Here is a 12,632-nt window from a genome sequence, read left to right on the forward strand (position 1 = left end):
CACCGAGTTGTTCTTTGAGCCGCCGCTGAGTGCGTATGGTCCTCGTCTTCATCAGGTGGAAGGAGACGCCGAAGAAGAAGAAGAATCGACCCGATGCCTGGCGGCTCTCACGTGGGGATAATGTAGGAACGAGCGTGGTTCGTCCTGCGTGTTCCCCCTTCGCACAGCCGTGACCGAGAAAACCGGATGGCGGATAAGCGTGTCGTATTCGAGAGGAGGAAGAAGTCGGCCACTCGACCTCTCCTTCCTCCTCGAAGAGTACAGCTTTACTATCGAGGAACAGCTGCTGCCGAGAGGTGGTCGCTCGCATCACCCTCCATGTGACAGCACGTCACGTTTTCCTCGCGATAGCCCTTTGATTGACTCATCTTCGGTGATCTTTGCTCTTTTCTTCTCCTGAAACGTCATTTTGCTTTGTTCTCGTGGTTGGTTTTAGAGTAATTGTCTTTGTCTTCATCCTGAATGATTAAAGAGTGATTAAAGACACGAGGATTCTGAGGTACATAAATAAATCATACTTAACAACATGCGAAGGGTTTGATTTATTATTTGGTTAATCACTCATTCTCAGTGATTTGTGATTGATCTATTTGAATTTTTTTGTGGACTTTTTGTGCTAATATGAGGTGCCTGACGTACATAAACAATGTCTAATTACATGATCTTAAATTCTTTCTTCGGAAGAAAAAAGTTGCATCATTCCAGAGAACATGTATTTGTTTGAGATAGTTTGACAGCCATGCTGACCATTACTTCGTGATTGCTTGGGTATAATTCTGAGTAGATTGTTGATTATTATTTAAGAGTCTGAGTGAGAGTTGTTCGCACCGCCCAGCTACGTGATACTTTCTCTATGATAGTTGCTTCTGATTGAGCCTTCCTCCTTCTTTTCTTCCTTGTGTCACAGATTTGTTTTGGCTGTCATGACAAGCCTCGAGAAACATTTCCTTTTCTGTCAACAGGAAGTAATAAGAACAACTGTAATTGATGAAAGTGAAAATGAACATTTAAACAAGTGATTTATCAAAAAGAAATATGTTCCTTTGAAGACTTGAGTGAAATGAATACTCCTCTAAACAAAACAGATTAAAATAATGCACCGTATAATAAATCATTCCTTTACCAAACGAACACGCCTACTTAAATTCCATAATGTATTCACGGTACATATTTCTATAATTACTCACAGAAGATTGAAACTGCTGTTGATACTCTCTATACTCCGTGACTTTATGGTTTCTTTCGCCTGCAGAACATTCTTGGATTGTTGTAAATTGATCATTGGTATTTAGAACATGCTTTAATTAATGCCTTTCACGATTACATTCCCATCTCTGTGAAATTAAATTCTCGAACAGTCTTCACGTGTTACTTCTGGTGATTTCTCCACGAATTACTACTCTCCCCGCGTGTTCTCTATGAAAACGTAAATAACTTGAATTTTCCTTTTCCAGAATAATAATGCAACGACGTTAGACATTGTACGACGTATAGATAAATCTTCCCTTCCACCTCGTCTGAACTTCCCTTTAACTCGGTTACAATAAACGCCGCGTAACGCCGAGAGTGCAGTTGCTGCTTTCGTCGCGAAATAAAGCAAAAGAAGAGAAGAAGAAAACTTCGATAAAGTGACCGCGTCATCGTCAAAGATTGTAATCCGAGCGACAGATGGTCGATTGTGTTCTCGCTCCAATTTCTTGTACAAACGAACAAAAGAATTCGAGATAATACCCGTCTTTCTAGACATTAATCAAACGTTAATTTCGGGTGTGAATCACAGCGTTTGACGTCACGGTGGGAAAGCCATTACGAAAGTGTGGCAATGTAACAAGTAATATAACTCTAGAAAGTAGATTGCCGTGCTTTAATTAACGCCTTTGTATTGGTGCCACTGGCAGAAGGGTAAATTGCTATTTTTGTAAAAATAGCAGCTTAACGAGGAAACGACGATGTTAATTGAATTCCACAATAACAGTGCCAGGATCGAGATAGACACGTCAGAATTAGACTTTTGTAAAGAGTGTAATATGTTTACAAATTAAAGATTCGTAGTAAGAGATCGTGTTACCTCGGGAAAAATGCTCCATCATAAATATGACGCGATTAAAAACTTTTCAAATGAAAGAAACGCACAATTCTTTTTTCATTAGAGTACTTTCTCTGTTCGCAGAAAAGTAAAACTTGAACGCAAATTCCTCTGCGTTTAGCGAACGATCCCGTTAGCCTACGGCGTAGGCCCTACGCAGATACCATCGTCTGGAAGTCGTTCCGTTCCAAAATCGCCGCGAAACTTTGCTGGCGAGCAATATCGTAAACCGCAGCAATTAAAAGCAACATTACCGTCGTTCTCGCGTCGATAAACTTTCCTCGGCGTCCTGCATCCATTCGAAATCCGTTTTGCTCGCGAGTCGGCCACGTTTCTAATGGCAGCCTCCCGACGAACCCGGAGGGTGAAAGCAGCGAAGCGTTTCTGGATTAGATAGCACGCGGTTTCGGTTAAAAATACGCTCGTCGGTTAAACCAGCAATCAGCGTTCGTCACTCTCCCATGCGACTTCCAGGGGAGTTTCTACGAGGCTGGCTCGACTATCGTGACAGTCTCTAATTGGCGACGTTTCGTACGGAAACGTCAGGTGCAAGAGGTCGTTAAGGTGTTTAACGTAACGTTTAACGCAGCAGAATAGCCGATAGTATCCGAGGAACGTGCAACGGGGCAATTGACATGCGATATCCTTACCGAGGCGTCGCTAGCATCGGAGGATTACCTTCCACCTGTTATTCGAGTACCTTCTCGGTCAGAAACGCTCCCTCTGCGTGTAATTGAAGGTGAGTAAAGGAGAGCTACTCGGTTCTCTTAGGTAACAGATTTAGAGTAACTTGAGTTTCTTAAGTGGACAATAATTGACCCGGGAATTTTTGTAGTTTTATATGTAAAGTTGTAGGCTCTTTGTGCAGAAAGTGGAGGAAGGATAAGGCTCTCGAGGGTGAAATTGATCGTAGGACATTTTTTTGATGTAGTTAGTCTCGCATATTAAAGTGGCGATCAAATAACCCTTAATGGTAAAATAATTTTAAAAAGAAGCTTCAAACATACAAACTCCAAATATCCATTGTAATATTTCCATTCTTAAGCGAACCACCCTTATCGCCCCCCCAAACGGCCTGAAAACGTACTCACCCCATGATACACTGTGTAAATCTCGGGTACAAGCCTCGAAACGTTTACGATCCCCCTAATTTTACTCTATAAATTTGTAAACGCGTAGGCACCGCGGGCACGCGTAAAGTGTCACGGGATACGAGCCCGCGGGCAGGGTTTCCATTGTCCAGCAGCCTCCGAGCGCTGGGAATCTGCATTCCAAAACAGCGCATTGGCAAACCGATAGCTGGCTGCATAAAGATCGCCGCGAACGCGGCCGTAAGGTGTTCCCTGGAATGGTTTAACGATAGCGCTCTCGCAGCGTTGGATATTTAAGGGAGTCGTGGAAATAGAAATAAACGGGGAACGAATCGATCGCTGGACCATCGGCGGGTCGGTTAAAGCGATAAAGAAAACGGTTATGGCTTCGGCATGGACAGTTTATACGACATTAGGCGTCCAACGACAGCGTCCCGCAGCCTCGCCAACCTGTTACCTAGACAAGTACGGCGCGTCTCGCACGCAACCAGGCCAGAAAAAGACCACCATAACCGTCGTACTTGATTTACGCATTCGCGTGTTTTAGGACTAAGGCTGATGGTAACGAGCCGTTTCTGTTGATCGCCACGCTTCCAGCGAGATTGGATGATAGATTTAAGAGGCTTCTTGTCGCGCGGACTTCGACGAGGAATTAATTAGTTCCATCGTCTTGCTATTTGGCATGTTAGTCGACAGTTTTCCATGCGTGATGTGATCTGGTCGAAGATCTGGTTTCTGTTACGACTGCGCAACTATGCAAGTACAATTCGATTGACGAAGTTTCATATTCAAATCTCTTCTATCTTTATCATTCAGTCGAGATTTCTAATCACTTCGAGCCATTGCAGATTTTTAAGGTTCACGAGTGCTTGGTAAAAGATCACAGCAATTATCTAAACCCATTTGTGGGATACCATCGATATTTCTCCATGATTGAAAATGTCTAGCAGATATTTTGTTTCCGATACCGAATTCTGACGAAAATAATAAAATTCTGATGTTGGACATCGCAAATTTACATCTTTAGGGCGAAGATAAAAATTACAAAATATGTTTTGGAAAATCAATGTTGTAAATATGTAGTGTATAAAATAAAAAGATTTTCATAATTTGAAATTTGAATATTTAAGAACAAATATGTCTTCCAAACGATATCGATTCTAGAATAATGAAGAAATGTTAGTCTTCTTTAGGAATACGTGGATCGTTCACAATTAGCAAGGTGATCGTTCAACGTTGGCAAACTACACGCAAGTATGCTAACGACGGAAACAGGAATGCTGAAAGTGCGTTACAATTTTACGACACTCGTCCGGACTATCCACGTCCGCAATTAAATGGTACTCGTGCATTTTTCCGTTTAACCCCGTTTATTTCGTTGTTTCAGGTTAGTGGAAGTCACTTTCTCTCGTGGCTCTTTTCGGAATCTAACAAGCTCTACGGCAATACAATTTACACGTCACAAATTGTTTGTTTCCTTCATTAACTTGCTTCGTGGAAATTAATTACATATCTGTCCTTTTTTTTCGAAGCCTCAACGATACAAAAATTCACCGATCACATAGAAACCATTGTAACTTTCATATCGCAGCTGTGTTTAGATAGCCTTTACTTACAATTTGTTTTAAATATAAAATAAAATCCAATGTAGAACACTCATTTAAATCGATATTATTTTAACTTACATTTGACTCTCTCTGATTAATATTCCTTCGACCTAACATCTCATCTCTCAAAGTAATTACTGAAATGTTACTCTGCCTTTTTGACATGCCACGATTACATGGATATACACCCTGCAAAAGGTACAATAATGCACTACGTTCTGCTTGCAAAATTGGAAGACGCAACTCTTTCAACGGCCTTAGCGAGTCTTTGGCGTTTGAAAATGGCCGGGACAGCCTGCGGCGGTGTCTTTTATCCCTTTAAAAGTCGTTTCATCAACGATTCGTCTTACCAGGCTTCTTTCCCTCGAGAAGAACGAACCAGGGATTGCGAACCGCTAAATAGCATTAAATTAAAGCTATTTAACGACGGCGTAGCCATTCCATATTATCGGACGAGGTGTTCTCGCGTTCTGCATTATTTCGGCAAGTGTGACGAAGTGAAACGCGCCCGATTCGTGAAATATTTGGGTCACGAGCTCGTTAACTTTACTATAAAAGAAATGGTTTTGATCAGCGGTGGAGTTTTCAGCTGGTAACGAACGAAAGTGGAACGTGGCGATGAGATCTTACTTTTGATTGCGTATTGCTTCTTCGAAATGGAAATTTATGTTCACACCATCGATGCTGCGTACACTGTGGAGATTTTCTTTTTATCTTTGTATCCGTTTTTTTTCTTTGCTCATGATTAATGGGGTGTCCACTGCTCTAATGTGTCTAATATATTACTTTAATTGGATGTTTGGTAGATACCGTTCTTGAGATACAGCATTTTCTTTTTATTCTGACATTAGTGTAATTTTTCTGAAATGTTTAGAATTATCTTCATCTAATTAAAGTGTGTATTAAATAACATCGTGTGCTCATTGTTCATATTAAGAGTGACGTGATATCGTCAAAGATATCGACAAATGAGAAGATTTCAAACCTGAGATCTAATATTATTAATCCTAGCATATAGTATTTATTGTTACCCTGATTTCTAATATCAGTAACGTCATTTAAAAAGTATTGAAGTTAATTAATTCTAACCCCGTTTAAAAAAGAATTATAACATTACCTCAGCAGTTGACGTGAATTTAAACATCACCAAAAAAAGCGATTGTTCCTCAAATTAAACAGGTGAAAGTCAGGAAGTCCCAGGTGATCACCAACTTTTTACACTTTATCACTGACACCATAAAGGAATTCCAGAAGACGCTGAGATTTTCAGTGGCTCACTTTCGATGCACTACTTCACAATAACCTTTCAATTCCATAAGAATTAATCCATTCATTGCCAACTTCGAGATGTCATGTAGTTCAAATTTAATGCAATTACTCAAGGGGTAAGTTTATAGCCTTTTCAGTCACGAATTATTGCAAAAGGAGATCGTAAATTTTCTTTTTAAAACAACAAATTTAATATCTCTTTTTATTGTCAAAATAATAACCTAGATTACACATCTATATTAAATCTTGGCACCCAAAGCAAAACACTTTTGTCTGGCAGTGAATGGGTTAATAGAAGATGTTTGCAAAGCCAATTCAGACGTTTTCGATTTTCATTTTGCTCTCACGAATGTTACCTCGACACCGTTACTTGTACGTCTAGGCGAAAGTCTTTCTATAGATAGTAACCGCGACCTAGACACGCGTTTCCACGAGAATCTTGCTGCACGTGAGCCTTACCCCAGTGACCTTCGTGAAATTGCTAGTCATCGTGGTTGGCTCGTTAAAGTCATCGGCGTCTTTTCATCTGTTCCTAACATGAGCAGAAATTACTACCTCCTCAACGACTACCATCCGAAGATTACGGTCGTTATTGAACCTATCGTCGATAAAAGTATGTTTGCAATTGACTTCTGGCCTCTGGAATTTTTCGCGTTTTTTCCCGTTGTTAAAAGGGTACCATTCCCCCTCAAAAAGAGCAATCCGTCAATCTCCGTGCCATAATACCTCGAGATTTCATATTGAATGGAGCAAGGCGCAGATTCGAGTAGAATCATCTCGTTCGTCACTGTCTCACGGAAATAAGTCTTCGGCGCGCTGTAATTCGAACCGTTTATCAAGTTAGCTTCGAATTGTGTTAGGGAACCTAACGTTTAATCGTATGGGAGCATGAATATATTCCTACGAGAGATCGCCGCGGAGAGAAAGGACTGTTGAGAGCGAACTGTGAGAGAGAAAACTTGAGGTGATCCGCGGGATGCGGCTGTGAGACTCGTGAAACTTTGTAATTTACAATGTGTGGCAATCGTGCTTTGCCCGCGGTTAGAAATTTTGCAAAAGTTACTTAAATCGAGCACGCTCATTCCCATAAAATGTTCACTGTAACAGAAATTCATTTCCTTGGGAAAATGTATCGCTAAATGAAAATGTTTATAAATAAAATTCACGAGGGTATTAAAATTAAGATCGGTATTCGGTTAGAGGTTCGAGGATCGTTTATGCGATTTTTCTCGTGACGTTAGGTCTCTTTCTCGTCCAGGCATCGGACCCCCCCGTGAATATAAACGAGCCTGGATGTTTTACGGCTGTTTCAAGATTTCCGGAATGCGATCCAATTTACGATAACGATCCTTGCTTCGGTACATGTCGAGGGCTCAGGACGGCCAGGAATATTGCATCCACGCAATTGCTACCGACAGACTTCACCGACCATTGAGAATGTCGGATGACTATGCTCCTCTCGTGCTTACTTTTGTCTGAGAAGATCGGCCAATTTCTACCATGACTTTCCGTCCTCTCCCATTGTACCTTTCAGCTTCGTTTGTGCCAAAGTGAGGGTAAATTAATGGAATACTGATGGACATTTCGAAAAATAAACAATGAATTTCGTTGTTGGTTGGCAGGGAATTTATTCTCTGAAGAATATTTTAACCAATCAAATGCATTAGCTACTAATGGAATTAAATTTAACTCTTTACACTCCGAATTTTCTGATTTCAGTAAATGTTTTTCGAGCTTTACTCGACATAGGATCGTCAAAGGTTTGAAGCCTCTCTAGGAAAATATCTCAACCAATGAACGGTATTACAAAAACATTTTACACACAATTTAGAAACAGAGTAGGAACCACGTCCCTATTTATCACAGACGTTTCGTTCGCAATAATTAACAGCGTTAATGTTCCAACCGAACAAAAGTCAGATACTGCTGAGAGGGCTACGCCTCTAATATAGCTAGACCGTGAGAGATAAAGCCCGGAGAATCCCTCCGTCATAAATTACCGCGGTAGTTTAATTATTCCATCGAGACTCGCGTAATTCACTCGGCCGTAAAGCAGCGCGCTGGTACGAGGATTCAATTAATACCAAAACGCCTCAGGACCTCACGAGTGTTTGGATGCGAAAGGATAATACCGTTACCAGGATCACGCGATAATTCCGAAAATTATGCAAACGACCAGAGCCGCGCACCGTAGTACCCTTTTACGACTCGACGACGTAACGGAACCGAATTTTACCGGCACGGAGAACAGTTTCCTGCTTCGATCGGCGATCATGCCGCGGACGGAAGCCACGCTTAATTGCTAACTCCCGGCTGGACTTGCAATCGATAACCAACCTTGACCATTAACTTTCTCAGTCCCACTTTTTTTTTCCTTCGGTTAAGAAAATGTTCGCCTTCACCATCGACTATTTGTGGTTTGAGAAATTTAATATCCCCGTGGTATTTAATAATCAAATCATTTTATAATGCCTTGGTATATGTTGATGGCTATATTATTGTTCGTTTGGCGAATTGACGTTTATAGTTGGCTAATTGAGTCTTTAAACGGACAGTAATATCCTGTTTCTGCTCGAAATGTATTTTTACTTTCACGTCATCGTTAAAAGTAAGAAAAACATACAGTGAAACGGTGAATATCCAACCTAATTTTCGAATAATAGAACACTTATTTTCTTAACATTAACGATATGAAAAATAACAATAAAACGTATAATAGATTCGTGAAAGATTCTATTCCAAGTGCCCTCTCAATTTCTTCCTTCTTCTCATTCGAAATAATACCATTTAAAAAATAACCGTATTAATTTGATAACCCACTGGTATCAACTGGTATCCGTGCGTTATCAAGAAACTGGATAATACCAAGAACTTATCAGTCTATTATCGATTCCTGGAATACATACCCCGCTGTTTGCAACGAATCGACCTTCATTTCTCCTTGTTTAACACGAAGCCGACTTCGCTACTTTGGATCCCGTTTCCAACAGCGTTGGTTCGCGCTCGCGGTTAAGTGGCGACGATAAGACTCGATAAGACTCTGTGTATCGATTCGCCGTTTCGCGTGTTAATTAACGTCCAAAGAGCGCAATGGCCGAGGTGTCGTGATGGTAATAATTAAGAAGCGAGAGAGCACGCAGATGGCATCGTTACACGCCCACGTGTACCGTAGCGACAATTGGTTCGTACATTTTCGCAATTAAATCGATGCACGACTGTGTGCGTCGCTTCAATTAGTTCAATTAAGACGTATCCACTAATGTTCCACGACAATTATTCGCGCATTTGTCGCGCGAAAAATTCGAAATGTCCATTAAGATACTTTCCTCTCTCGATCTGCATGATAAACAGGGTGGGATATTTATTTGGGTAATACATTTATTTATTATACATTTATTATCAATTTAAAAAAAGAAAAGTGGTGCTAATTTTTATGAAGGTAACAGTGTTCATTTGGTTCCAGAAAATAGAGGCATGGGTATTTCCAAGTTATTAATTTAAAGAAAAAATTGAACTATGTGTTTTTATTGAATAAAGTGGAACTTGGAGTGTAAAAATGCAAGTTTTTGAACTGGCAAATATAAAATTGTGCTCCCTTGGAATATTCTATACCCTTTTACATAGCTTTCTTCCACCTTGTAGTCTCCTCTCTCTTTTTCGACTCTTTGTCCCCGAGACTTTGATGGAACGAACCCAACTCACCACCGCCATAGGGTTTTCGTCCTTATCTCGTCCGCGCGTTCGCGAATAAATCTGCGTGTCCGTTGCAAACGCGACTCGATTAATCAGGAACTGAAGGCACCCTTGTGGCCGCATCCCTAATTTGAAACACAGTGTCTCTTCGTTCGCTCAAGATTGCAAAGTCCTGTCCCAAGCATTCTTCCAGGCAACTTTAAATGCCGCAATAAAATTACTCAAACGAGTACCTTGGACATAGTCAAATGCACCACGATAATTTCACATAGCGAAAGCTGTTTCCAACCAAACGCGATACAAGGGTGAAATAAAAGTTTCCACGAAACAAACGATGAGACGACTGGAAAAGAATTGCGTGAGATTTACGACAACGTTTACTGACATAAAGAAAACCTCTTACAGTAGTTGAGTTTACATACAATAATTCTTGTATTTTTTTGTGTGGAAATGGTGGCGAGGGGGGAAGTGTATATGTATGCACGCACGAATCGCAAAGTACGCAGAGTAACATCGAAATAACACGGGATAAACGACGTCGTCGCTTCTCTTCGATAATGCTGAAGCGAGGGGAAATGTCACGAAGAGAAATCGACTTTGCAAAGTTACAAACTTAATACGATAAACAATGGTGGGGGCTTGAATCGGCTCTGGGGAGCTTTCACAATGTAAAAATACGATATCACAATCCAGAATAAATTTACACGCGGATTTCGCGGTGATGTGTAATAAAATAAAGACCAATCGACACCCCGTACACATCGAGAGAGACTAGAATGATTAAGAATAAATCGACGATTGAAAAATCTTACAAACTTATGTGCTTAATAACGATTAATCAGTGATAATACAAGTATTAATCATATAATAATATTATAATAATTATTATTTTCGATATAATTACGATGATAGGGCGATGATGGAGAAGGGGGGGGGTCTTTCTTTTTTTGTCGTTTTTATTGAAACGACGCGTTTTGAAAATGCGATTTTATGTACAACACTCCGAAACGAGGATTCGTCGCTGTCGAACGTGATGATTTTCGTGAGTTCCGTGATCGATCGTTCGCGCGTCGGAGTTTCTTCTTGTGAGCACGGAATTTCCATCGAAACGCAGACTCCTGTTCAGAGATAATTTAAAAGATAATAATATTGTTAAATAAATGAATGATCTTTTTTCTTATATTTAATTTTATGAATTCGTTCAATGCAAAAGTTATCACAATTTTTTTACTCAATCTATACGAACATTATATTCTTTTTAATTATTTTTATCTTTATCGATAGTAAATATTATTAAAAATAACGTTTTTAATAGGTACCGTTCAAAAATTCGTCGTATCAATGTAACAAACGTCTGCGTCGAGTAAAAAAACACCGACGCGAACAAACGTTTGATGACTGGCGCTTTAATTGGGAACGCTAGGTACTTAATAATACTAAACAAAATACTTAAACATTTTGACATTTTTTTTCTTTCAATGAAGACAGTGAAAAATGCTTGTCGTCCTTAACTATAGACTGCAGATATCCCCTTGTTTGCATTGCTGACGTTCTTTTCTCGTTTCACAAAAGACAATGTCACTTAATGAAAAACTCGCACACTCGATAACTCCGAGCCACACACAACGTTAAATATTAGCACTTTTGTGAATCCTGTTAAGCACCTGCTCGAAGAGATTGGTTTGCAAAAATATTTTCAAGAGGATCCAAACAGAGAGTGCTATGTTATTGTCAAAGTTGCTCAGAAATCTCTGCGAAATGAGTCAACAGCTTGTATGTATTGTAGCAATGATTATTATTTTTTTTTTTTTTATTGATTTTCGTTCGCCATAATGGCGTGCAACTAGCACAAAACTTTGCAATAGCATTGTGCTTTTGACGAATGAAAGATTATGGACGGATTCAGATTTAATTCTCACTTTCCATGGAGGAAATGTATAGTCTCCATGCATATTCAACATTTATACAAAATAAATTTTGTTAGCTTCAAAGCTCATCTTCATAGAGTGCAAAATGACAATTCATGGACACAACGAAGATTCTTCTTCACATTCTTCTCAATGCTCACTAAAGATTTCAAACAGTTTATTTCCTTAAAAAAATAAACATATTACAGTCATTGAAAATATTCTTTCGCTTTCCCTCACATAGATTTTCCCAAATGGACCAAAAATCCATAATTGTCACGTTCCAGTCATTAGAAGCTCCGAAAAGTATTACAGGAAGTTTTACATTTTCTTGGATTAATCGTTCCTCATTCTTCCATTTCATCCATTCATCATCATTCACCCCTCCATAAAAATAAAAACACCGTCGCATACAGACCATGACATCCACATACACTAGTCTTTAGCTCCAGGAATATTCACTTCCCAGTTTGCGGAGAGTCGACTGAAATCGAAAAGGTAACCCATTCTTGAAGAGCAACCTCTATCCTCAGCACTAACTTTATTCCAGGCGCTTGAGCTCTGAAAAAATAGTTTCATCCCCTGTCCAACGATTGCTGATCGATGGCTCGAGGACCTCTGTCTTCCTGGTGCAAGGGTCGACGAGACGATTACAGATGGATCTCTGATCGAAATTCTCAGTCGGTGCACTCCGAGGCGAAGCTCTCTAGATCGACGTAATGTCCGTTCATGTTGTCCTCGAGCAACTGGGCCAGATCCCTCCTGAGCGTCTGGAATTCTGGTCTGCGGTCTGGATCAGCCTGCCAGCATCGTGATATCACCCTGAAGAGCTCGCTTCGACAATGCGAAGGCCTCTCCAGCCGATAACCGTTCTGCACGTTTCGCATCACTTCCCGCGCCGTCATGTCCGGGTACGGTGTCGAACCTGAGGACATAGCATTTTTATCCATCATCGATCGAGTAAAGGCAATTGGAAAAA

At 40.2% G+C, this 12,632-nt stretch overlaps 1 protein-coding gene across 1 annotated transcript in view; it reads right to left on the bottom strand.

Annotated features, from left to right (window-relative positions):
• Positions 1-10,105: 10,105 nt before the first annotated feature.
• Positions 10,106-12,632, bottom strand: part of LOC128884830 (uncharacterized) — a 221,503-nt gene continuing 218,976 nt past the window's right edge. Inside the window, exon 8 of the mRNA XM_054138480.1 lies at positions 10,106-12,578. Coding sequence (XP_053994455.1) covers positions 12,331-12,578 — 248 coding nt within the window. The 3' untranslated portion in view covers positions 10,106-12,330. The remainder of the gene's footprint in view (positions 12,579-12,632) is intronic.

The sequence above is a fragment of the Hylaeus volcanicus genome, chromosome 2 (genome assembly GCF_026283585.1).
Source record: "Hylaeus volcanicus isolate JK05 chromosome 2, UHH_iyHylVolc1.0_haploid, whole genome shotgun sequence".
NCBI lineage: Eukaryota > Metazoa > Arthropoda > Insecta > Hymenoptera > Colletidae > Hylaeus > Hylaeus volcanicus.